At 42.6% G+C, this 27,576-nt stretch overlaps 1 protein-coding gene across 10 annotated transcripts in view; it reads left to right on the top strand.

The window, feature by feature from the left end:
- Positions 1–27,576, top strand: part of Mitf (melanocyte inducing transcription factor) — a 220,419-nt gene that overhangs the window by 184,801 nt on the left and 8,042 nt on the right. For 5 of the 10 annotated variants that reach the window (XM_048438447.3, XM_048438446.3, XM_048438451.3 and 2 more), the window contains 6 exons: positions 8,362–8,589; positions 9,599–9,682; positions 11,644–11,739; positions 18,437–18,554; positions 20,674–20,748; positions 24,368–24,443. In XM_048438447.3, coding sequence (XP_048294404.1) covers positions 8,362–8,589; positions 9,599–9,682; positions 11,644–11,739; positions 18,437–18,554; positions 20,674–20,748; positions 24,368–24,443 — 677 coding nt within the window. Of the gene's footprint in view, positions 1–7,158; positions 7,266–8,361; positions 8,590–9,598; positions 9,683–11,643; positions 11,740–18,436; positions 18,555–20,673; positions 20,749–24,367; positions 24,444–27,576 lie in introns of those variants that run through there. The other 5 variants (XM_048438449.3, XM_048438448.3, XM_085686786.2 and 2 more) reach the window with 4 other exon arrangements.

The raw sequence follows: 27,576 nt of genomic DNA, 5'->3' as shown, positions 1-27,576 counted from the left end.
TCTTTGTGCCATAATATCTGGCCTGGCTGAATCAACTTAAGAGGAAAGAGGTTGACTGGGGCTCACATTTCCTGGAGGGGAACACGTGGCAGTTGGATAGCTCTGTGAAGGCCAGGTTTGTTGCATTCTGACTTTCCATAGAGCCATGGTTACAGTAGGGAGCAGGGCTCAACTCTAACCCTCAAGGCCCACCCTCCAGTGACTCAGTTCCTTCGGCTCCCATTGCTCAAAGTTCCACCCCACCCCCCAAAGCAGCACCACCGTCTGGGGACTGAGTATTCAAGTTCATGAGTCTGTGGGGACATTTTACATGTAATATTATGTCTTAGTGTCAGTTTTTCCTCTCCGTTTGGTTTAGCAGATGAGATTGGTAATTTGATGTACACTGAATATGTGTTGTACAAGGTCAAAGACAGAAGCAGGCAGAAGAGGCAAGAGGTGACTTGTAGTCATCTGTATGACAAAATGGAGAAGGCTTCGGTTAGGTGGTAGTCCCAGTGGAAGGTAAAGCTTAGTTAGATTCCGAGTGTATTCTCAAGAGGGACAGCAGCAGTCGTGAGATGTGTGCATGACACATGGGGAAGAAAGGAATCAAAGGTGATCGAGTTGTTTGCAATTTGAAGACGATTTTGACCTATAAAAAAACTGCAATTCGCATAAAGCTTTAGTGGTCCATGCCTGCCTGTAACCCTAGATACTCAGGAAGCTGAGGCAAGAAGACTCCAAATCCAAGATTTATCAGGCTCAAGAATGAGTCCAAGGCTTACCAGGCTATGGAGTGAGTTCAAGAACAGCCTAGGCAGTTTACTGAGTTCCTGTCTTTAACAAAACCAGAAAATGGATGGGAGTAACTCATTTATGTTTGTCTAGCAGGAGAAAGGGCCTAGGTTCAGACCTAGTACGACACACACACACACACACACACACACATGTGCATGCACATGCACACGTAAAAACCGCCACCACCAGCAGCAGTAACAGTAGCAGGTTCCGTATGTTTCAACCTCGCCACTATTGAAATGGACAGGCTGGCTTAGTGAGCATGCTAACTGTGAGCTGCTTGCTGGGCAGACAGCTGGGGATGAGTCTGACGTTCAGAGAGATCTGTGATAGGGGCTTTATAGTCACAAGACTGGCTGGCATCACTGGGGTCGAATGTAGATAGTAGAAATCAGGTTCGAGCCTTCATAGATAAGATGAGGGTGGGAGAAACTGACAAAACAGGCTCAGAGTCATGACAGAGGAGAGAAGACACATTGATTGTGGTGAACTGGGCACCAAATAAAGAATGTGGACTAAGCCTTCTTGTTGTGGCTGCATCTTGCAAGGTTTGTTCACAACTGGGGCTTCTGTCCTTGCCTGGGTGGCTCCTTCTGCCGATAGGCCAGTCCTTATGAACTGCAGACCTACATTTAAACGCCACAGTCTCTCTGGGTTCTTTTCTTTCAGTAGTTTTCAAAGGCTCAGTTTTCTGGGTCCTAGCTGGGACAAAAGCAGTTGTTTGTTGAATGGATAAAGAACATACAACTTCTGAGGGAAGCAAGAGTTCCGTTGAAAACCTTGAAGTCGTATGATAAGGATGTAGTGTTTGCCCTACACCAACTGTATCCATGTCTGTTGGAAGCTTGCTAGAGTTTTTAGACATATTCCGTGCCTATGGATTCACGCTCTGCATTCAATGCCATCCCTTCGCGATCTGGACATGCATAGTCTTGCATTTAGTTCTTTAGGTATGGCAGGGGGATAATTAAGTATCCCTCAATGGCAGCAACCTCAATGAAGATGCTACAACTATCAAGATCCGATCTCTTAAAGAGTTGTTTTGGGCACTCATTCAGAAGTCATCTTTATGTTGCGAGCAGCAAAAGAGACTCAGTGTTGCTGGCTGTAGCCTGGGGAGTGCCCCCCAAAGACCTTCTACTCAGGTGAGACCAGGGCCTTGACTTGCTCACCCCAAATGAATTGCAGAATGAGTTTCTATGAAACAAAGAAGGGGTTTAGAAAGAGGTAGTACATGCTAAAGATTTAAATGCATATGTGTGTGGTTCTTATGTATCTTAGTAGTTATATTGTAGTATTTTAACTATTGAAATTATATCATTCAAAGGGTATAATGTACACCCAGATTTAATGATTAAGCCCACTTCTTAAATAAATGGAGCTTAAAACATAAGCTGGGTTACGTGTTTCTCTTAAAGCATCCCTCCTCCTTATAATGAAACTGTTCACATGGTGTCTGAGGTGTTCAGCTTTGGGGCTGAGAGAGTAGTGGCTGATGAAGCCACACTCAAAAGTCACGTCTGTTTTTTCCTCAGGCGTGGCTCTTAGCCGTTCTAACTCTTGGAAGGATCTCTCAGAGGAGGAGCGTTGTCTCCGTAGGCAATCTTCACAGCCGCTCTGATGTTATCAGGCCCACTGAAGCTCTTTGCTGTTTATTTTCTCAGTGCTTTAAGAATTCATCCAGTGTATTTTGATCATGTTCACCCCCTACTCCTCCCAGGGACACTGCCCCCTTCCCTACGACCCAATTTTGTGTCCCTTTTAATTTTCTTACTGAACATATTAAGTCCAATTCCTGCTGCCCGTGCACTCAGGGATATGTAGGGTTACCCTGCTTAGCCCTTTAGTTCAGCCAGCGAGAAACATAAACCAGATCCTAGATCTCTGTACGCCTTCCCTTTATCCTTCCTGCCTTTCTAACCTGTTCAATCAATTAAAACACAAGTATATGTAGGAACCTTGAAGGCTAGTTTATAGCATCATTCAGATGGTTTCTTTTTGAGATGTGATTTAAATTGACTCACTCTAGGATAAAATGTAGCATTGGGCACATGAAAGACATTAGTGAATGAATACATACAAGTTTGTTCTCTATATTTTAAAATTTACTAGTGTTTAATAACTGGTTGTTATTCATATGTAACAACTGGAGCTATGAATATATTAAAATGTTAATGTAATAATGCTTTTAAAATTTACCTCTTATTTTTAATTTATATTTATGAATGTTTCGCCTGTGTGTATGTCTGTGAATTTTGTGCACGCAATGCCTGAGAAAGCCAGAAGACGGCATTAGATCCCCTGTGTCTGTCATTACAGAAAGTTGTGAGTGGCTGTGAGGGTGCTGGACATCGAACCCAAGTCCTCGGAAGAGTAGCCAGTGCTCTTATCCACTGAGCCATCTCTCCAGTCCCCAAAATACATTTTTATGAGGTCTCTAAATACTGTTTATCCCAAAACCAAAGCATTCATCCAACTCATTTCATAATAGGCACATTGTTTTATAGATCTTTAGCTATGGAAAATAGGGTTGCTAGTAATTTTTCATAAAGCTTGTCTATATTATTTATTATAATATTAGACTTTTATAAAAATTTTCTTTATTCTACTGTATATACAGTTTTACCCCATTTTTCTGATTCCAGCAGCCTACAGAGAAACAGAAAACCAGCTGTACAGTTCCATGACCTTCTTTCTTGGTGCACTGTAAGCATATAAGTGTGGTGCATTTGCTACCCTAATAAATTTCCATGTTCCTAAGCAAACAGTATGAACAGAATAGAGGTCATGATAAGTAACAAGTGACTGCGTGACAATCTGATATTTCTTTATAATTTATTGAGCACGAAATAAAGTCTCCTCCCAAACAAAACCATAACATTTTGTTGCCTTTTTGAACAAAAATAAAATCAATTATAAACTGAAAGGATTGTGGGAATTTTTTAGTGGATTTGTTCACATTGAGAGTGGCAAATAGGGGAGGCAGAAGAGGAGCCACGACGGTTCAGATGAGATGTGTTCGCCGCAGTGAGTCGAGGAGCCAGCGAACATGGTGGTGTCTGTGGCCACCATCTCGCCCTGACTGGTGACTGGGACTGAAGGTAAATAGCTTGTCGTTGTCACCAGGGAGTGACAGGGCTACCCTGTGATAGTCAGGAAGGCATCCATCCAGCTCTGCAAACTCTTCATGGACAGGACAACAGGTGAGGGACCAGATCGAAGACAACTGCGATCCCATGGATTTTCATGTGGATAATATGAAATGTGTTAATATGTGTTTCATGCGTTAATATGAAATGTAAGCTGATGTCAGTGGACACTGTATGCTGGTAAAAGTTTAGACTATTCTGCCTGGTGGTCTGGATTTCAATTGCTTGGAAGCCGTCAGTTTTTGCACCGCATTTTATTTCGTCAGGCTTTAGGAGTGATAGGGCCTCATAAGGATGGTGTGAAGGGGTGTGAACAGAGTAGGATCTTTCTCCAGCGTCTTCAGGATGAGAAGAGTAGGGCACACAGAGGTGAGACTTGTTCAGAGAGGCATGCAACCGAGCCGGGATGATGCTAGAGTAACCATGTTCTACATCAGTGGTTCAGGGTATGTTCAGGAGACTTAGGACTCTCCCCGACCCTCAGAGTGTTTCCACAAGATGAAAACTAATTCTATCCTGATACTAAGAAACTACCCCCGCTGCTCTCCTCACATTAGAAAAGAAGTATGTGGTATCCTAGGAAGTCATCATTGCTATGCTAGTATGGGAGGGATTCCCTGTTTTCAAAAGAAAACATTTTCATGCTAAGCTGGTTGATAGAAACACAGTAATTTGGAGGAACGCGTAAGGCCCCCATGACGAAAGCTTTGGGGACTGCTGTTTCTGATATTTGATGAGCTTTTGTCTGACACTGAAGACAGGATGTAATAAGCTCCTATCAGCCGCACTGGTACACGAGGACTGGAGAGGTTAAGGACTTGCTTAGTCATGTGTACTGTCGGAGTCTGAACAGGGATGTTGGGTCCTCAGCTCTTTTTCTTACCGTGTGATCTCAGGCACCCAGCCTCTCAGGGAATTTCCAGGAAGCACAGATTTGAGCACCAACTTCTCAGAAGAGCAACTTCTCTGAACCCAGCCCACCCTCCAGGGCGCGCCAGTAAGATTGTGTCCACAGATGCTGAGACAAGACACGCCCGGGTGCTTTGCTCCCTCGGTTCACTCCCAGTGTGCCTGCTCTGTCTTATGCCACATGAGAAATTGAACGTTGATTTTTTTTTTAATTGAAATATTTCACTTTAAAAATTTTTAAATGCTAGCCACCCTTGAAAATTTGGGTGATTCTATATAGATTGGTGTACTCTTAGAGCAAGGCAGCTGCAGCCTGAATCGGCTGCTTCTGCTTCTTTTAGGAGTGGCTTTCAGTGTCCTCAAGACAACCCTGCTCTCTATAACCTTATCCACAGCTGGGGCCCTCAGTTGTCTCACCTGTGGATGGGGCCTAGGTTGGGAATGCTTGCTGGTGCTCTGGGCAGCGTAGCGTTTCCAGACTTCCTCTCCCTCAGCCCGTCCTGGGTGTGCCTAGGGTCACCACAGTGTCTCCCTCAGTCACTCTCTGCCATTTTTTTTTAATTCCAGGCAGGAACACTCACTGAAGCCGATATGGATAGCCTGACTGGTCAGTGAGTCCCAGGATCTGTCTGCCTTCACGTCCGCAGTGCTGTTGGGATTAAAAGTGGCGCCCTATTTTTTTTTTTTAATGTGACTTCTGGGGATTGAACTCGGTTCCTCATGCTGGTGCACTCGACACTTTAGTGACTGAGCCCTCTCCCCAGCCCTACCATCTTAGCTTACTTGACAATCCAAAAGAGCCGATAGAAATGTCACAAAGAAAATTTCACTCTACTTCCAGACTCGAGCGTAGTAAAGACCTCTGCCAGTGCCGGGTGGAGAGTGAGTCCCTTCGTTACTAAGGCATGACATTCTGATTCATTAAAGAAAGCGGCTCTGCCAGTGAATTGGCGTTTATTTTTAAATGTGCAGCCGTGTCTCTTTTTAAGGGGAGTAGTGAAATAAGCGCATTCCGCTCACTGCCCTCATTTCGTGTTTATTTTGGTCCTGTCTATTGTCCTCATCATTATCACGTCTGGACCCTTTTACAAAACTGAAAATGCCTGTGAACCTCAGTGTGCAGCGTCAGACGGGCTCGAGATGGTCAGCCAGAAGTACTGCAGTGGCCGCAGTGTTTTGAAAAAAAAGTAATGGGTTGCAAATATTTATGCTCACCCCATTTTAACAGCAAGCAGAATCTACCCCAATTTCTAAATATAGATCTGTCTCTCCGTTTGCTTCACCCTGCAGAGCAAATTGTTTTATAAAGCTAGAAATCATATCTCTCTTCTGTTCGCTTATGGTGAATGTCCTATTATTTACGTGTTTAGCATATAATGACAGTAAACAGTGGAGTGGATGGACGGAAAGACCATACATGCACCTACCAAGGGGCACGATGGTTTATTCTCGTCTTGCCCCATGGACTGTATCAAGCTTCCAGTTAGACTCTCCATGCTTCCTAGTTTGAGGGTTAGCTGAGAAGGTATTTTTTGTCTATTTGCTGGTTTTCTTTCTATATGATTATGAACCTGAGTCTCTTCTCTGTTTGTCTATCTTGTCTTCCCTCCCCTCTGCCTGTCTGTTTCTCTGTCTGTCTCTCTTTGTCTCTCTGTGTCTCTGTCTCTCTCTCTCTCTTTCTTTCTGTCTCATGTGTATGTGTATGTTACGTAGAATAACTCCCTTGCTTGCTGACTTGAGGTTAGGAGGCAGGTTGTCCATCTACCTAGTTCAGAATAAACGTGTCCATTGAGACTGGGGTGCGAGATGAAGCTAGAGAGTTTGGAAAGTATCTTCCATGCTAAAAGTTCAAATCCTTGCTGCCACGGCATCATTATTTGGCTGTTAGAAAAGTCTCATGTGTGACAGTAGCTCTTAGGCAATGTCTCCTCCGAAGGGGGCATCCAGCCCTTAACCTATTGCTGAAAGAGAAACACCATTGTCCATTAATGCTACTGGAACTAAAGATGAATGGTGAATGGCCTTGATCTGACAGTAAGCTTGACTTTGATAGCTCATCCTTTTAAAAGGTTCTTTTATATCTATGAAAAAAACCATGACGTCAAGCCAGGGGGGAAACTGATATCAATATTTAAGCCCAAACTAGTAGGAATTTAAAAAAAAAAGTCCCCTGTGAGAGAACAGCTTTTTTTTTTTTTACACGCATAACTAATTAGCTTAGGTTATTATAAGCTGTGCTGCTGTGATAACGTTTCCGGCGGTGCCTCGGGATGCCTTGTTTATGGTGCCTTCTCTACGCCAGTCACTCTTCGAGTCGGAATTACAGAAAGTAGAGGGAGGAGGAAAAAGTAGTCTGCCCTGTCTCCTTGGCTTGGGGTCGCCCGAGACGTTGCTATGCTGGAAATGCTAGAGTACAGTCACTACCAGGTGAGCCTCCCTGCTTATCCCCTCCGGAGCCTGAATGGCAAGGGTATAAATGGGTTTATTCGTCTCTTCACTGTTACTTCACTAAGTACCCTGTTGGCAATAAGAACAGATATGCTTTTTTAATGCTGTTTCTTTTCTGATGCCCAAAGAAATAATTTAGTATAGTTTTAGGCATGGGGACAGCATTGGATTCTTGTTTCCCTAGCAGCTCGCTGCATTCTCTCCATCAGCTCTTGTTTAGAGTGTATAAGATGAATTATAATTGAGTGTCACTGATTTTGTTTACCTAAAAAAAAAATTCTTAATTCCTTGTTGATGTTTATGGGAAAGGACAGCAGATAGCGTGTTGGCTCACAAATGAATAGCCATGACTTTTAAAACACATCCATACAGTGCTATGCTCTCGGAAGGAACCGCTTCATGGGGATTGCTTTTTCCACTGATCCTGTCCATAATTAGAATCTTGAATAATTATATTCTTGTATATGAAAGGAATTAACCTTTAACTCCTTGATTTAAATACGGTAATGTTTCTGATTATCTTCTATAAACATTTCATAGTAGTTTGTGTGTGTGTGTGTGTATGCACGTGTGTGTGTGAGTGTATGTGTGAGTTGTGTATGTGTGTGTGTGTGTGTATGGGTGTCTGCACACATGTGTGTTTTAACAGAAAGCGATTCTGTTTGCTAAGGAAAGTGAGATAACCTGAATTGTGTGTTTTCAAGTTTGTTATTTTGATTTTTCTAAATCCTTTCTAGTGTGTTGGGGACAGTCTTGCCTCATCTATACTTTCAAATTTTAACAACTATCCGTGAGAAGAAGGGCACTAGGATTGAAGGAGATATGTAGTTAATCCTTATGGAAGTCAACCAGGATAGTTATCCCCTTGGGTCCTAAGAGTTCTAAATCCTGGGAGTCAGACTCTCAACGTCAGTCCTAACAAATGCTTTAGCACAGTGCCCACCCGGTACCGTACAGGAACTGATAATCTGTTCTGCTGGTGGACTGGTCGGTCTCACAATGGACGCTACAGGAAGAGTCGTCTGAAACCCCAGAATAACCCTGCTATCTTCTCTTCCTCCATGGCCATGCTCAGGTGCAGACCCACCTGGAAAACCCCACCAAGTACCACATACAGCAAGCCCAGAGGCACCAGGTAAAGCAGTACCTCTCTACCACGTTAGCAAATAAACATGCCAGCCAAGTCCTGAGCTCACCATGTCCAAACCAGCCTGGCGACCACGCCATGCCACCAGTGCCGGGGAGCAGCGCACCCAACAGCCCCATGGCTATGCTCACTCTTAACTCCAACTGTGAAAAAGAGGTAAATCACGTCTCCTCCTCTGCTTCTTACACTCCATTAACTGTCTCTGGGATGCTCCTCTCTCCCTCAGTGATGGACTGCCTGTTGTCCGCCCGGTCATCCTCACTGGCCTCGGTCCCCAGTTACTGGTGTGACCACTTACATCTCAGCCTCTTGTCAGCAGCGCTAGGTTACTGGGTTTATTGGACACGGCAGGGGACCTGACTTGCTTTAAGCAGAATGTGGAGGTGGGGATGCTGCCTTAACTCCCATCTCCTTCCTTAGTCGAGCGTTCTCTTCCTTTCTGTGCCTTCCAATTTGCAAAGCAGTGAAAATGCAGAGAGGAGAAGGGAAGGTGGAAAAGGGAAAGCAAAAATAGAAAAGGTGTGGGGCAGGAGACTTAGAAGTTCTGCTTGCTGTGAAGGTCTGGGGTATTATTTTTAATTTCCATGGAGTTGGAGAAAGAAAATGCATGGAATGTGTATGGATGGATTTGAACAGCGTGGCACGTGAGGATTTGAGAGGAAAAGCAAGGCTTACTGCGACAGCCAGTCAGTTTCATAATCAATTGCTGCCTGGTAAATCTGTTTTGAATTTTTTTGGATTTTGGATTGGAGACGAGACTCAAACCCTCAAACTAATTTCTGCATCAAAATTTGGAGCCTAAAAATACCTGGGGGCACTGCTGTGATGGGGTGTCTGTCGTTTCTAAATTATGAGACTATGTCTCATTTTTGGAAAGTTTTATTATATATCGAGGTGTTTATGTGAGTTCAGAAGCGACTGTAGCATTTGGTTGATTTGAGGCACTGGAGGGACATTTTCTCTGCCCACAGCAAACAGGTTTTACCCACCCATTCCTGTTGTATGCTTTGACTCAAGAGTCCCTCCCTTATTCCGGTCCTCGGTTAGCAGTTGCTTGTTCCAAAGCTCTGTCCACTTCGCTGCCCTGCCACTAACCTGTGAATGTGTTGCTGAAAAGGCGTTTGCAAACCCAAGTCATGGGCTGTCTCTGCTTGTGTTTCTGCAGGCGTTTTATAAGTTTGAAGAGCAGAGCAGGGCAGAGAGTGAGTGCCCAGGTATGAACACGCACTCTCGAGCTTCGTGCATGCAGGTACTGAATGACTCGGCAGGCCGCGGATGTCACACTTTATAATGAGAATCTATATTTGTGAATGATCACACCTCCTGATGACTTCAGGGACTTTTTTCCTCCCATTGATTCTTTTTTCATAGAAAAGGCTATGAACAGACCCATATTTTTTTTTCACAGTAACTCATGAATGACTAGGTAACAACTAAGAAGCTTAAACGTATGTGCCCCTTAAGTTACCTACAGTCGTAAGAAGAGGGTGAAATACATATATTGCTGGAAATAAAATGCATGGTGATTTGGTTAATTTGCATCAATCACCAGCACATGTTGTGTAGCATTGTACCGGCTTCTAAACCATAGTTTTGAAACCAAGCTGTGTCGATCTCTGTATTGTTTTTGTGAATGAAACTTCCTGCTCCATGTATTATGAAGCTTTATTAAGTTAATAATAGCCAATGAGCACTTCCCCAAACAATTGAAGATCATTATTTAAATTCTACTTGTGAGTAAATGGCACCATTTATTGTTGTACTTATTCAGATATATGAGAGAGAATATAATATAAACAACATTTTTTTTTTTGCTTTTTGCCTTTCCATATATAATAGAGTATTTTAATGATATATCACGGACACTAGTTTTGCTCTCCTAAAACTAAAGTCAAAATGTATAAAGAAAAGTTGTTTCTGAGTCCCCAGCCTATTTTCCCACTCATCAACTTGGTCATAAAGTCTTCTATGACAAACAAATAAAGCTGCCGTGTCTAGATAATACACAGCATGCTGGCATCTACTCAGATCTGACCGCTGGCTCGTCCTCAGAGGAATCACTTGGTAAGATAATTCTTCAGAGTTTACTGCATTCCTGACATTCTGAACAAGTTAGAAGGCTTCTCCTGAAACCTCACAGGTCCCCAGTGAGACTGAGACAGTATACATTATTGTCCCCATTTGATAGGCTGGCACACTGAGACTTCTGACGATTGGAGGCTTTGCCCTTTCTCCAGGAAGAGGGGCCAAACAAATCTCAACCCCAGCCTCGTGATGCTGAAGCCTCTTTAATGAGAGGAGCAGATGAACACAGGAGTGCCCCTGGCCATTAGATTTCACCATGAATCTTGCTCACCGTTCAGACCCAGGCACACACACATCAGCCAGCCACCCAACATAAGGTGTTTACAAGGAAATATTCCCACAGACAGCGCCACTGCGGCAAGGCGCATGTAATCACTGTTGTTTATGATGCTAACTGATGTTTTGGTACTTCAGCAATGAAATTGATCTAGTGGGAATGTCAGCTCCACGACTGTAATGATAACCTCGGCCTGGTGCACTCCTCCGGGAGTACCGGGCTCACTGGCAGCTGTACAGAGAGAAGCCAGCTTGGCAAGTCACTCTGCCATCCTTGGAGGGCCAGCCAGTGGCCAGGGGGCCCCTGTGGAACGCAAGGGCTAAGAACCCCGCTTGTTTTCCTTCTCCTAGAAGGCTGCGGGAAAGGAAAAAGGGAAGGGGTGGCTTTCATGCAAGTGGCGTTTCCTGTCTCATCTCTCCAGTGGAAAGGGCAAGCAGTTCAACACAGTGGTGGAAACTTAGGTTAAATCACAACCTGGCTCTGCTTGCAGGGTGACTCTAAACAGGTGGCTTCTCCTTCTCCCACCTGGACGGCAGCTGCCCCTTTAGAGCCCCCTACCTCCACAGGGTGACTGCCAGAGTAAATGAACCTCAAGGAGCCGCCCAAGCTCAGCTCTCATGCCCAATAACGGCCGAAATGTTAGCTCTAAGTGAAGCTCCCATTGCCCCCTCTTGTCAGTAGGTTTCAGTCATGTCTTGACTTTAGTGGGGGAGAGAACAGTTACTCTTTAGACACTATCTAAAGATTGCTGTTACTTTAGGTAAGAAATGACCCAAACGGTCCTTTTAGGGTTGGCCCTGCACCGATTTCTCATTCCTTTGTCTCTTCTGTGGCTCTTTTCTCTACAGATGGATGATGTAATTGATGATATCATCAGCCTGGAATCAAGTTATAATGAAGAAATCTTGGGCTTGATGGATCCAGCCTTGCAAATGGCAAATACGGTATTGATGGCCTGTTTGTTTTGTTTCCCAAGAAAATCTTGAGGTCGTTCTCTGTCCACTCCCTTTTTCTCGACTCAGTATATTTTCACACAGATTCGCTGAGAAATGTATTAGTAGTAATTATTCACAAGTAAGTCATTTAGACTTCATAAGTTAAGCTTGCTCAAGGTTCTTAGGAGCACTGTGATTCAGCTCTGGGTCCAGGAGCCCAAGTTCTCTTTGTTTTTGTTTGTTTGTTTTGTGTTTTTCTATTTCAGTCCTGAGAATTGAACCTAGGGTCTCACAAATCATTGGTCCATATCCTCAGGTTTTTTTTCTTTCTCTCTCTCTCTGGGTGCATGCATGCATGCGTGTGAGAATGAGTGCATGCGTGCGCTTGCATGTGTGTGTATGTTTGTATGCATACACAGGTGTATATGCAGTTATTGAGGGGGTCTGGAATCTTATTTTCAAGAGAAAATTTCCATTTCAAGGAGTAACAGAGCCTTTATGCTCGAAATGGTAACTTTTGCATCATGTGAATTTTTTTGAACACAGTAAGCATTGTTTCAAAAATGCTAAATTCTAATAGTAAATGCCCTCAACCAGGAACAAGATGGCCCCTATTTACTTATCAACAAAAAATTTTAGTTAACTTAGTTTTCTTTTGATTTTTTTTAATATATAGTAGCAATTTCTTTTTAATCTTCTCTGAGTTGTCTTTGAAGTGGGGTGAGACTGTTCCTTGAAATCTCAAGACTTCTCCTTAAAGATCTAGTGTTTCTTTCCAACCCACATAAACTCAGATTGTAATTATGTTTGCATGTGTGGTGTGTGTGGCTGTGTATCTGCGGCTTGTGTGAACATATGGAGGCCTGAGGGTGGCATTGAGTGTCTCCCTCAGTTTCTCGCTTCATCATTTGCTGAGGTGAGGTTTCTCATCAAACCTAGAGCTCATTGATTTGATTGAACTTGCTAGCCAGCTTACCCTAAAGACAGTCTGTTTTAGCCTCCTGAACAACTGCTGGGATTTCAGGTCGCCTATCACACACACACACGACTTTTTATGTGGGTGTTAGGAACTCAGATATATATGCTTATGTGGCAGGTGTTTTATCTACTGTGCCAATTTTCCAGCCTCTTATGATCATCAATTCTGATCAAGGTACCTGTGCCAAACTCTCTCTGTGTCCTTTGACTCCCTTGGAACCCTTAGCTCTCATGCTGTTATATCCAATTAGATGCACATTTTGTTAGTAGCCAGAATCCTGGGATAAACATGAATAAGACACTACAATGGAGTTTCCTCTAGGGAATTTACAAATAGACTCAAAGACATGGGACTTTTCACAGCGTGAGTTAGCAGTGGTACGGTCACTCAAAAGGATTTTGTTGAAGTGATCCTTTTGCCAGGTAGATAAATACATACCTGGACACACTAAAAAAGACTGTGAAATGACTTATTTCATAATCCAACCAATTTTTAAATAAGTTTTGCAATAATGGGAACCTTTGAAGTCATTGGCTCCAAACCAATACTCAGTAAACCAACTTCCTCTTGCATATTGTTCAAATTCATACAAAATGTCAGAAACCCTGCTTCTTAGACACCTCAAATAAAGGATATGTACTGGGGGACTAGAGAGATGGCTTAGTAGTTAAGAGTGCTGACTGCTCTTCCAGAGGACCTGAGTTCAATTCCCAGGAGCCACATAGTGGCTCTCAACGTCAGTTCCAAGGACCTAATACCCTCATGCAAACATCCATGCAGGCAAAGCACCAATGCACAAAAAATAAAAATAAAGGTTATGTACCTGCTCTTTAATAAAGCAATGAAACACAGAGGTAAGGAACTGGAGAAGTAAAACCAAACTTGAGTTCAAATCCAGAGTGTGTTCTTACTCTGTGAGCTTGCATGCTACCATAACGTCCTTTGTTCCCACATCTGGGAAAAGGGCAGGGGGCTATTAATTGTCCCTAACTCATTAGTCTTCTTATCCGATAAAGTATAAATAGCATTTAGCTTAGGAAATAGAAGCTACATTCTATTTAGACAACCCTATTGTCTAAATTATTCCTTGTAATTTGTTAGTTGCAAGATCATATACTTTTGATAGTGTGGGTTTGGTCAGTTGATATTTATTCAGGCTCAACAGTGTGCCAAACCCCCCTGTTAGAAAAACTCTACTTAACAATCATGGTGCACCTCACAGTGAATTGCACATTAGCTCAGGTCCCAGCTTGCTTCCAGCTGCGCTGTGCTTGCCAGCCCTTCTAAAGACAGTTAATATGACTCCATCCGCTCGTGTAGAATAGGACACATACAGTGCCTTCCTTCTCTATCTAACTAATGCTTGAAGGCAGAGTTTTCCTGTCCCATCCGCCTGCTCCCAAATAACAGACATGGATACTCAATATTAATTACAAATACTTGACTTTAAACGGAAGTTTCTGTCCCTCCTGATCCCAAAGAAACACACCGCAACTATATTAACTGCAACACTGCTTGTCTAATAACTTAGGCATATTCCTAGCTAGCTCTTACATTTTAAGTTAATCCATTTCTATTATTTTATATTTTACCATGAGGCTTGCAGTTTACTGGTAAGGTTCTAGCACCTTTCTCCTATAGCAGCTACATGGCAACTGCCCGACTCTACTTCCTTTCTCCCTGCATTGTTTAGTTTTCCCTCCTACTTATATTCTGCACTGCCATAGACCAAAGCAGCTTCTTTATTAACCCATAGTAATCAAACATATTCATAGCATACAGAGGGAAATCCCACATTGCCTGGCTGATACTCAGGCTTGTTACTAGCTAACTCTTATACTCAAATTAACACATTTCTTACCCATGCTTTGCCACATGGCTTGGTACCCTTCCTCAGTTCAATGTACCCTTCTTGCTCTCTCTGTGTCTGCTGGCGACTCTCTCATCCCAGTAACCTCAGTTTGGTTTTCCCACCTAACTTTATCCTGCCTTGCTATGGCCAGTCAGTTGACATAACTCCCGGTAAGGAGAAAGAATGCCTTACGTAGAGGTTAGAAACAGACTGTCAACGAAGGTTTATTTATTTAGTTAGTTTTAGTTTTATTTTGTTTTGCCATGCTGGGAGTCTAACCCCAGACCTCATGCATGCTATGCAATTGGTCCTACACTGATCTATAGCCAGAGCCCTTGGGCATACACTGTTGAGTGAGGCATTGGGCATACACTGTTGAGTGAGGCATTTGACCTCTCTGCCTCAGTTTCCTTGTCTGTAACATGCTGCATCAACTGCAGTTGAACTGAGGTGAGAGCTTTAAATTTCCATCCACAGGAAGTAGCCCAACACAAGTAGGCTCCCAGTCAAAGTGGGGACCACCCCAGTTCTTGATCATCTTGGGGTTCTGTAGTCTTAGTTGAATAACTAAGCAACTGTAGCCTATTCCAGTTTAACCCCTCCCCCAGTTCAGTTTAACATGAATGTTTATCAGTATAGGCATTTTCCCTACTTATTTCATTCCTTGAAATGCTTTGTTTTAAGTTAATTACTTGTTTAAAAAAGTAGAAGGCACGCTTAGAGAGGGAGCTATCCTAAGGGGATTGAGGTCTAGAAATAACTGTTCCAAGGGCACAAGGCCCTCTTGTGTTCTCACAAACAAAGAATAAAAGTCCTGTTTTCTTGTGTTAACTGCACAATTTATATTCAGAGGAGGAGATGGGGCCCGTCCACGGAGAAACACAATAACATTTTACAGTGACCACTTACTTGGAAAAATATTCCTTCTGGTGGTGAGAGGCGCCAGTGTGCTCGGTTCAGACCAGGGCTGGAGCAAAGGAAGCAGCACCCTTGCCTTGTCCTCACCTGAGCTGGCCAGACTATGGCTCTCTGGAGCTACACCACCCTGGTATGTGGAAGTGAAGTCCTGTCCAGCAGGTGAATGCTCTGTATAGAAAGTCCAGCAGAAATGCCGACCAGCCAAGTAAACATGCGCCTCTTCCTGTGGTAGGCCAGGGCTGTTATTTTGACCTGGTTTTGATTTAACTGTGTTTAGAAGAGGATTTTTCTAACCCAGAAAGTGAACTACAATTTTTTTCTTTTCCTCTCCTCCTTTTTCTTCCCCTCCTCTCCATTCCTGTTTTACTTTTCCTCTTCTCTCTTCCCATTCATTCCTCTCTCCACCTTTCTTTCCTCTCTCCCCCTTCCTTCCCTCTCTCCTCCTTCCTTTCCTCTCTTCCCTCTCATCCTCCACCTCTCTTCAATGGACAGTCTCTGATGACTTCGAGGCTTTCTTTCAGTTGGCTTGTTTGCTTTTGTCTTTGTTTTTTTCTGTTTAGCCTTGAATTCCTGATCCTTTGAGAAGTCTTAACTTCTCAAAGGCTGGATCACAGATAGGAGCCATCATCCCTGTTTGTGAACTAGTTGTACCTAACACCTGTCTTTCCTTTGTCCCAAACTCATGGTCATCATAAGAGAAGTGCATGCTCATATCCAGTTTGCATATGAGAACATAATGCACATGCGATTTTTATTTCTAGAGCCACTCAGTGAATCTTACAGCTCATTTTTTCCAATGTTTAAATTGTATTCTTGGTTTATTAGTGCATAAGTCCCTCGAAACTTGACTTGTTTTATCAATGTTCAGCCGTTAAGTTCCCCCCAAAAGATTTGGACTTGGGGAATTGTTTTCGACTTCAGTTCCTAGGAGCTTTGAAAGTTTCATCTTTCTGGCCCTTTACAGTGCTCTATGCCACATGCTAATGCCTCCCATTTCATGTTAAGTTGGACAAGAAGAAAACCAAGCACACAAAGGGCATGGCTGACCCTGAGGTGACCTGTTTCTCAACAGAACCACTCAGCAAGGACTGCTAATAACCAGAGTCACCTTTTATCAGAGCCTTGGCTGGAAGGCCTTGAAATGTGGCCCAAGGACATTGTAAATTAGCGGGGTGCTATTCATTGGCGCGTGTGCAGGGTGTGGATGTGGATATTATGTTTATGCAGAGTCTTTAAGTGCTGCCTTCTTCACCAAGGCCTGCCCAGTTGCCTGCCCCACGTGCCTGCCACAGTTTTACGAGCACACCTACCAGAAAGGAGCTTGCTTTATGTCCAGTGCCCTTCAGCCCTATCTCTTCAGCCAGGGTTTTAGTTCTGGCCTGTATGGAGGCCAGAGACCAACATCAGAAGTCTTCCTTAACTGCCCTACCCTACCCTAGATTTTTTGAGACACTGTACCTCACCAGTGAGGCTAGACTGACTGGCTGGCTGCTGCTAAGCTTCAAGGATTCTTCTCGTTCCACTCCCACTTCAGCACCAGGGGAAAAAACATGGGCCTAGATTTTATGTGGGTGTTGAGGCTCCACACTTGGGTCTTTATGCTTGAACAGCAAGCATTTTATGCGTTGAGCCTTCTCCCAACCCCCAGATCCAAAATACTTTTAAAAACTTTGGTTTTCAGTTCGTCCATCTATCTATTCATCCATCTATCTATTTATGCAGTGTATGTGCATGCATGCATGCGTGTGTGTGTGTGTGTGTGTAGGAGGATATGGCTAGAGCACACGTGTGGAGGTCAGAGGTCAGTTTAAAAGTCAGTTCTCTCCTTCATTCATGTGGGTTCCAGGAATTGAACTTAGGTTGTCAGGCTGGGCAAGTCTCTTTACTCACTCAGTCAATTTTACTGGCCCCCTAATCCAAAACTTTCTTAGTGTCAGCCTGATACCTTAAGTAGAACTTGATACCTGGTTGTATGAGATAGGTCACAGTAAAGGAAGCTGTTGAACTAAAAGTTCAACATCTTCACCCTTTTTCAAGCTTTTCAAGTGAGGGTAGCTAATTCTGTATACTGAGTCACTCTGTTTTAATTACACGGAAAGTACTTGTTTAATACGTAGCAGAGAACATATGATCAGGTAAGGGAGGGGTGGCTGATGCAGGTGTCAAGGACTTATTTGTAATCGTCTGGAAATGTTGAGGGTCTACGATGGAAGGAATAAGGCCCAGCTAACATGTAGGAAGTTTTCCAGGCCATAAGAGGAACTTGTGACCCCACCGTGTCCAGCTAGCTATGAGGAAATCCACGGCCCACTGACGTCATTGTCAAGAAAAAATGAAAATGAATTCACTGCTTTACAATACCCCAGGAGAATCTGAAGAGACAGTGCCACTCAGAGTAGTTAGTAAGGCTACTATGCCTTTAATCCTTTCCTTAGCCGCGGAAAGTTTTTATTAAAGTCTTTGGGCTCCCTCTTGTGGTTCTTGGAATAATTTCAATCTCAAGGAAGTCAGCTTTTTCTTTTGCCATAAGGGACATGGCTTTTACAAAAAGGAAGCATTTGCCGTTGCTTTTCTTTATAAAAGGAAAGAGCGAAAAGTGGGGAGAGGTAAAGGATGGGAGGAAGAAAGCAAACTTTGATGGAAGTCACACACAGTCCTAGCTCACGGGAGTAGCCGGCACTGCTGGAACATCTGCCGCTTTGGTAGCAGGTAGCACTTGCTCGCTCTCTGCTGAGAATGCGCCCACCAGACGGTCGTCAGCGCGAGGCCATCCTTCCTTCTCTCTGCATAAACAGATTGTGTAATCCTGCATGGATGTGCATACTTTCCTGGTTTTAAAACACAGCACTTTCTAGCAAAGAACGTCCTTCACACAAAGCCTGGAACAGGCTGTGAGTTTTGGTTTAAAACACTCAGCAGTCATTCAACAACTCAGTGCTCTTCTTGTCTGTGTCTAGTTACCTGTTTCCGGAAACTTGATCGACCTATACAGCAACCAGGGCCTGCCACCCCCGGGCCTCACCATCAGCAACTCTTGTCCAGCCAACCTTCCTAACATAAAAAGGGAGCTCACAGGTATGTACCTAACACCTATGCCTTTTATCATGATACTCGGCTCTGATCCTCAGTGGACAGCATTATCAATGTAGCGGCAGTGTTTCCTGCGCAGCTAGTGCCTGTGGTCCCTGAGGCTTTGTCCAGTGATTTAATATGCAACAATAAGACGTTAGAATACAGTTTCCAGTGTTTGCTGAGTACCCTTGTCTGTGGCTGCTAGACGTTCTGGTTGGGGGTGTTAGGCAGTACTGTCCTCTGTAAACTTCCTCTCCCCTACCCGTGCCCCTGGAGATTTGAGTCGGAGAACCCTGCTTTGAATTTTGCTTGCCATTCAAGGCCACATTTGGGATCGAGCAAAGAATTTATTTCTCACATCTTTAGGTGCTGCCCACTCTTTTTACTGTATCATATACAAGAGATTTATTATAGAAGGAGAAATAAATCATAAAATGGAGCCATCAGAATGTTTGCTTTAGAGGCAAGTGTGAAATTACCTATCTTGCCACTTTCTTTGATGCTTGAGGGAAGGCATTTGACCAATAAAACATGACAGAAACTGTATTAGAACTGGCATTCTACCATGGTGGATTTTATGGTCCTTGCCCCAAATCCCTTTTTATTATTTAGTTCTTGCCTCTTGCAGAACTGGGGTGGGGTAAAAATATGGCATATGGATTTGCTGTAAAGATTCCTAGCCTGTCCAAAGGCATTACTACAAAAACTATTTCAGAAAATTTTAATAGAAAAAAATTTTTAAAAAGGTATTAACTGGGGTTTAATAGAAATGTATTAATAAACAAAAACTATCAAGAGGAAAAACATAAAATAAATTATTAAGGAGCGATGAAAAGTAAAACCCTTTTATTCTTCTGTGTGAGAAAGGGAGAGAGAATGACTTGGATTGACCATCTGAATTTAGTGGATTCTAATTTTAATTCTGTCAACATACATGCATCTGCAATTAGGAGTTTCATGATGATCACGGCATGTTCTGGGAAATAGATCACATGGTGATTTTAGTGTGCTATGAACTTCACAGACTGACTTTGCCTAGACCAAGAAGGTTGTAATATCACTGAGTGATGTAGTATTAATTAATCTACATTCTGTGTGGCCTCTTTGATTAGTGCAATGCAGTGTGGCATGAGTTTTTACATTTATCAAATACATATACATGTATATATATATACAGTTTAATGTAGTGAATACATTTGTCTCAGAAGCTGCAAGTCTTGCTATTTTATGGTAAAATGCTACATCTTTAGCGTACTATTTCACGTATCACCTTTGAAAGGAAACTAACGTGGTATAATAAGTCTTAGAATCAATAAACAGCATGGTTTGATACTTCTATTTGTTCTTCACAAGGCAAAAAAAAATTCTTGGCACCAAAATATCACATAAGTTGCTATTCATATACAGCTTTTCAAATGGAATTAGCACCAAATGCATCTAGACCCTTCCTGACTTAGGTTTCCATAGACAGACAAAGAATGCATACATAGTAACTTCTAAGTGTCATGACATACTCTGACAGAACCTGACTCCACCTCATTCTCACGAGCTCAGAGGCCATGTAGAACAGATTCAGAAACATTACTTCAGTTTTCATGTCACTGTGTTACAAAGTCATAAAAATACTGAGAAGTTATTTGTCCCAACTCCTAATCACAGAATATGTTATCTAGGGCTGGAGAGGTGGCTCAGTGTTTTAAGAGCACCCACATGGTGGCTCGCAACTATTTGTTACTCAAGTTTCAGAGGATGCCCTCTACTGGCTTCTTTGGAGATTGCACACACACAATACACACACACACATAGACACTTTTGCATATAACATTAAAATAACTAAATCTTAAAAATGATATGACATCAAATCGTTTCTATCTATTTGTCTTCTTTTTAGTACTGGAATATAGACTTGGTGTCATTTCATGTTGTTTGTGGGAATGTGTTAGCTTGGCAGAGATTTGATGTGTGTAGTATTAGAAGAAGTAGACGTTATAACTTGGAAAGTGTCATTTTCATTAGACTCCAAGGAGGTAAGCTTCACATGTTCTGAAGAGAGATTTTGTGATTGACATTGCTGTGTCCTTCAAACAGTTCCAGTTTCTAATGACTTCATTCACGTGCACAGCGTGTATTTTCCCCACAGAGTCTGAAGCAAGAGCATTGGCCAAAGAGAGGCAAAAAAAGGACAATCACAACTTGAGTAAGTTTGTTTGATTTGCATTCATTTGACCTTAAAGTCAGCATTCTTCATGTATTGAAAAGTTGCTTTCATTAATTTCAGAGGAAAGTTAATTTCTCTAGTTGTTAAAGGTGCATTGAAAGTATTTCAGAGAGATTTTATTTCATATCAAACATGTTTTATATATGTTTGCATGTATACACACATGTAAGTTTTCTAGTTTTGAAGATTTTCTACGTTTGTTTCTTTGTGGTAATAGTAGTGTGTGTGTGTGTGTGTGTGTGTGTGTGTGTGTAAAGGGAGTCTTGATCCCCAACTACCCAGTTATGAGTACTGCTCACACTGGAACATATTAGCAAAAGAGGATTTGGTATCCACCTTTTCCAATGATATTTCAAAGTTTAAAAAATAGAAGCAGAGGAAAGAAAACCATGTAAAGGTCATAGTGGTTAAAGCAGTCCCCCGAATTTATGATGTTTCTCTAAACATTATCTAAACATTTATCTGTTTCTCTAAAATATTACATAACATTAGAATATTTTTATGCATTGGGTTTACTCTTCATAAACTTCTGAAGCCTTGTCCTGGGAAATTTTATATTTAAGTTACTCAGTTAATAGAGACCTTGCAGAGAAAAGGAAGATCTAGTTAGAGGTTGAAGTTGAAAGTAGCATAAAATTCTCCATTTACTTTTTTTTTAATTGATTTTTGAGAACATGAGTCATATATATAAACCTTGCTTTTGATGTAAAAGAAAAAAGAAAAGAGAAGAGCCGCACTCTGCTCTGACCGCCGAATAAAGACAATGCTTGTTTTCGGTTCGGCATTGCTTTCCCTGACTGTTTCCTGTGAAATTAGGTGCACACAGAGAATGAAAAGCATTGCTTTGTGTGTTTTAATCCATCATATCATGGCGTTCCTAGTCTGCCGCTGCTTGCTATTTATCTATTTGAGCAGTATGTGCTAAGAATGTGATGTTAATTTCTTTAAAAAAATATAGTATTTTTGTACAACATGACTCTGTTCTTTTTGTTTGTTTGTTTGTTTCCGAGACAGGGTTTCATGACTCTGTTCTTAGTTGTTTCACTGTTGTGTTTTTGTATTGTTGCTAGTTTCTCAAGTCCATTGTCCCCACAACATGTTATGTTGACCTCCCGTGCACACGAGGTTGACTTCTCTGGGCTGCACACTGAGACTTGCCCTGGTGAGGCCCCATGCCCTGGGTGCCAACTCTCATGGCTACCACTCTCCCTACTTTTGGCTTTGGTTTGAGAAGCTTTTGTCATTTTTAAACTGAAGAGCTGTGCTTGCGGCTCAAATATTTCCCCCAGATTTCCAATAATTTTACTCAAAGTCAGTCCTTCTCTTAAAACCCCAGGAGGGAAATAATGATGTAGTATCTAAATGTCACATAACTGAAACATAGGAAATGAAGTTGGATCCTATCAAGAATAGTGCTGTGTTCAAGTCCCCACCAGAGTCTTCTCGGTCAAGGTTATCAGATGGGGTCAGCTCTCAGATGGAGTTCTTGAGTCTTGTCTAACTCCTGGGTCCTGTTGACCATGACTCAGCCCTCCCTTCCTAGGATTTAGCTTCTGAAAACACTTGCTGATATGTGCAAACAGACGCCTTCACATATTCATTCTTTCTTTTAACCCCTGCAAGTTACTGAGTGCTAGTTTGGTACCAGGAGCTTTTGCCAAACAGGTTTCCTCCCAGTGGGCACATTCAAGTCACACGTCAGGTGCCACATACTAACTACTGAGAGGAACAAGAAGGATGGCGATAGATGTCACACAGGAGGGATGTGTGGGTACCCAGGACAAAATCTAGAAGCCGGCTTATCTGTGATAGCTGCCCCAGGTGTGTAGATGCTGGGCCATGTTAGGGGTCCCTTTAACCTTTACCTTCATGCACTTTAGGGTCTTCTTTAAAAAGAGTTTTATAAAGTTATCTCACTTTTATATTAAATATCAGAAGAGGAAGCTTCTACATGAAAGGTAAATGTGGCATCTCCAAATGGTGACAGTGCAAGAGCCCACAGGTGTGCAGGCAAGTGAGAAGAGGCAGCCTCAGGATGTTTTAGTGTAACCCTACTGTCAAGACACTTTGGCTACACTTCTGTGCCAGGCTCATGCTGTTGCTTGGAATGCAACAGAGAAAATAACAGGTGAATAATAAGTATTAGATCCAGAGTTTTGTGAGAAGATGAAATGGAGCCCGGGGAATATAGTGTTGTGAGAGGCATGGGGATAGTGGGTCATCTTAAATGGGACAACCTGGGAACTCATATAGGTAAACTTGAGCTGCTCCTTACAGGGGGAAATGGCTCTTTAGGGACCTGGGGGAAGAGTGTTCTAGGCAAATGGGAGCACATATGAATGTGGCCAATGCATATCTGGCTTTGGTGTGGGAATAGTGGAATCAGCGAGGACAAAGCAGAAAGAACACAGGTGAATTGCCAGGAAAGATGTCACACTGCAAGAGGAGCAAAGAGTGCTGCTAGCAGGGCAGGGCCCACCGGATCCTCGGAGGGTTAATAAAAGTCCTTTTCCTTGGATAAAATGGGAAGTGATAGGGGTGGGGTTAAGGGTTGACATGACCTCACTTAGAAATCCTGATAGCCTGTATGACACAGATCACAGGATGGAGATGCTCTCAGGATGCACAGTGTAGCGAAATGATGTGCGTTGTCCTCCATGGTAGTTACTTGCCATTCAATGCCTAGAGCATTGAACTAGAGCATCTGGACTGTGTTTAGCTCAAACTGGGCTGCACTGGCCTGGGAACCAGGCTGGGAAGACACTTGCCTAGCACATATATGCTGAAGTGTAAAATATTTTGATTTCAAAAGCGTAGTGTGAAGAAAAGAATGTGTGCCTTCTAATTTAATTTTTAAAGATTTATTGCCTGCTAAAATGACGATGGCTTATAGAGAATGGATTTAATGAAATATTAAAGTTAATTTAATGTCTTTCTTTTTACTAGTTTAGCATGGCCACTAAGGAATCTAAAATTACATATGTAACTTGTATATTTATTTTTGTCAGTCCTTGGCCAGAGGAGTTGTTTTTGTGTATTCCATGAGCAAAACCAAACATTTTGCTATTTTAAGTGCTAAAAGGAAATCAAAATCAGAGCGGTTTCTTGCGATTAGTAAAAGTTATGTAAAACTCAAGCCTCACCGTTCAAAGTCATTCTGTTGCTGTGCCTGAGCAGGCGTGTGCTGCCCAACCAGTGGGAGACTGGGCTTGCTGGATTTTTAATTGTGTCATTACAGATCTGTGCACATCTTGTCGGTACAAATTTGTTTTCTCTTTCGTTAAACAAGCACAATGTAGATTCGTCCAATCTTGTTGTGAGACTGAGGATGCAGCCCAGGTTTTCAGGGTTAGAGCAGAACCCAGTGGGAAATTGCACAGCTAAGAGCTTTGTAAATGGGAGCACCCTCGGCGGCTCGTTTCTTCTTAACGTCCATTACCCTCCAGTACCCCAAAGTCAGATAAGCACAGGGGGACGTAGGTGCAAGTTTACATTGTCCTGGCTGGTAAGGTCAGTGTGCACATGTCTTTAACGAGATGTGCTGAACGCATGTGTGCCGCTGCTACTAATGGTCCTCTCCCATGCTCTTTTCTTGAAGTTGAACGAAGAAGAAGATTTAACATAAATGACCGCATTAAAGAACTAGGTACTTTGATTCCCAAGTCAAATGATCCGTGAGTACAATTGCATGTTAATCTGCATCATATATTTTCACACCTTTCCGTTTTCTCATATGTTGCAAAGTATTCTCGTAGAGAAGTTAAAGAACTCCCCTCGCCCTTTGCTTCCTTTTCTAAGCATTTCCGCTGGTTAATTTCACCAAACTAAGGTTCCTAGAGAAATGAACGGACTTGTATGAAGGGATATCGGAACTGAGACAGCTCTGCTTGTGAGGAATGGGATATATGAGATTCTGAGACCTCGGCAGAAAATGTTGAGCTTTGAACACCAGGGGTGGGGTGGAGCATCTTTCATGGTCATGCATAGAAGATCCCAATAGCTGTTAAGGCAAGATGTGTGGCGCACGTGACCCTCCACTATGGATGATCTCTCAATGGGCTCTGATGTGCAAAGACTGGAAATGTCAAGTTCAATGATATTGGAAAGACAAAGGGTCAGTTGTTTTTTGGAAAACTTGCATATTTGTGTGCTTTACCAATCTCAGGGAAAAAAAGCAATGGCTAATCCTCTTATGAACTACAAGTCAGCTGATCTCTGTTTCAGCCTTTGGTCTCCCTCCTCCCCCGCCTCCCCTCTCAGAGATAACAGCTAACAGATAATTTCCAAGTCTTTCCTACCACGTTATCTGCCATGTCAGCAAACTGGTCAACAAATATACAATTTTTATCCATTAGAAATTGGCCCATTTGAGGTAAAGGGCTGGGGGAGGTACGTATTTTAATGGCCCCCACAGGCATTCTATGAAATTAGCCTTTGAATATGACCTTTTAGCTATCTAATAAAAAGTAAAGATGCAATCAAGCATTATTCATGCAAGGCTTATTAAATTCACGATTCACATTATTGTCGCGGAATTTGTAGCAAAATAAAATAAAACTCTTACCTATTGTGAGGTGGTTTTGATGGATGTGCGCAGTTTCCGTCTTCTCACACTTTGCCTTCCCAGGCTTCAAGGAGAGGCATTTCCGAGCTGGCAGCATTCGGGTTCTCAGCTGTGCAGCGCAGATTTGTCCTCCTAAAGGCTGTGACCTTCATTTCTTCTAGTCAGTCTTGCATGGTAGTTGAAATTGAATTCCCATTTCCTGTTCTTTTTCAGCTTTCCCTTTTCTAGCATATTCTTTGAAAACTGTAGCGTGAATCTCTTCAGTAACAGATTATGAAGTTATGGGCCCTGGTGTGAGCTTGGATTTGCATGTCTCCTCCATTGTGGTAGAATGCTTACTTGGTTCGAGCCTGAGCTGGTAGGGAGCTGGCGTGGTAGACACCGTCTCAAGATAAAGCAGACTGTAATATGGATAGCGGTTTTCCCAAACCCAGGTTTCTAGAGTGTGCTTTGGAACCGAAATAGAGACACGCTTTACCTGACTAGTGTCCCAGCACATGCCCACTCCTCCCCCAAAACAAGTAAGCTTTGGTTGACTTTATATATTTGGAAAGTATATATACTTGTGCATGGAAACGGATTCCTCTAATTACCCCAAATGCAATATTTGAATCTATTTAAGCCAAGAAACATACTCGATTAGTCTCCTAAGGAAGTACACCCCAGATAACTGATACACTTAGATGCATGCACTTAGATGTATCTTAGATAGATGCACTTCTTGAGAAATGAGTGGCCAACGGCTTGGCTTGAAAAGCCCAGCTCTGACTTTGCACTTTGGCATCCCGTATAAGGCAGCGTCCATTATAGCTGTCTCTGCTGGCTCTCACAGCTTTTGTTACTTTGATTTTTAGCCTTGAGAAATGTTTCCTGTGTTCACTCTGGGTGTCCTGGGACACCTTTTAGTATCCAGACACTGGAGACCCACGGGAGCTGTGGCTATCCTTATCTCTGGAGAAGGCCTGTTTTTTTTTTCTCAGTCAACCGATGTAAGGATCAGTTACTAGGTGACTTGTTTTAATGGCTGGCCACTCTTCTATTCCATGTGCCGCCTGTGATCTGCTCTTAGTAGATGGTTGATGGGGTTGATGGTTCTATTCATATCAGATAGGCTTTCATTTTATCGTCCTCATTGTCATCACTGTGTTGAAGATTATTTACAAAAGAGATCGGAAAGATTACTTCCTCAAATTTAGTTCATTCTTCATTGTTTGTTCTGGGGCATTCAGATTTTTAGGGTGACTTTGTCATAGTTTGTTTCTGTTTCTATGGTAAACACTGACCAAAAGCATCTCAGGAAGGACATTTTTATTTGAATTTCATGTTCCAGTCATAGTCCATTGCTGAAGGAAGTCAAGGCAGGGACCTGGAAGCAATAACTGAGGGAGAGGTTTGCAGAAATGCTGCTTACTGGCTTGCTCTACATAGCTTCCTTGGCCTGTTTTCTTTCCAAGGAAAACTTTCATGGGTGACATAGCCCACAATAGTCTGGGCCCCCCCACATCCATCATTGGTCATGAAAATACCCACACACATTTGCTGTCTGCAGGCCAGTCTGATGGAGGCATTTTCTCAACTGAAATTTCCTCTTTGCAGATAACCCTAGCTCATGTTGAGTTGACAAAGATCTAACCAGCATGGCTTTTGTCCACATTTGGTTGATGATGATAATTTTCTTGCTTGAGTACACTGGAGCTACAGTGAGGAAACTGAGAGTCACACCTGTTGGCAGCTGTTGAGATTGAGATTCCAGGATGGCATCTCTCTAGGTTTCACACCTCAGCTGTGCAGTTATTGTTCGAGTATTGATTAGCATTCTCAAGATCATATAGAGCATCTCCTTTGATTCCAGTTATGCACTTGCAAGGCTACTTATGCACATGTAGTGTCATCATTTGGAAGATGAAAAAATGGGTACAGAGAAAGGTTAGATGACAGACACCCCATTATATTGACAAAAATCCAAGTGTGAGCCAGGTAGTGGTGGTACACGCCTTTAATCCCAGTACCCCAGTGGAAGAGGCAAGCAGATCTCTGTGAGTTAGAGGCCAGCCTGGTTTACAGAGCTAGTTCTAGAACACCTAAGGCTACACAAAGAAACTCTGTCTTGAAAAACAAAACAAAACAAAACAAACAAACAAAAACCCAAGAGTGGCATTTTCACAGCACAGACCAGACAAGTGGTGGGCTCTCCCAAGACTTCTGCTGTGCTTGTCCTGTTCCAGTGAATAAACCTTTATAGT

Source organism: Myodes glareolus, chromosome 3 (assembly GCF_982192425.1).
Source record: "Myodes glareolus chromosome 3, mMyoGla1.1, whole genome shotgun sequence".
In the NCBI taxonomy this organism is placed as follows: domain Eukaryota; kingdom Metazoa; phylum Chordata; class Mammalia; order Rodentia; family Cricetidae; genus Myodes; species Myodes glareolus.
This window is presented reverse-complemented; position numbering and strand designations above follow the sequence as displayed.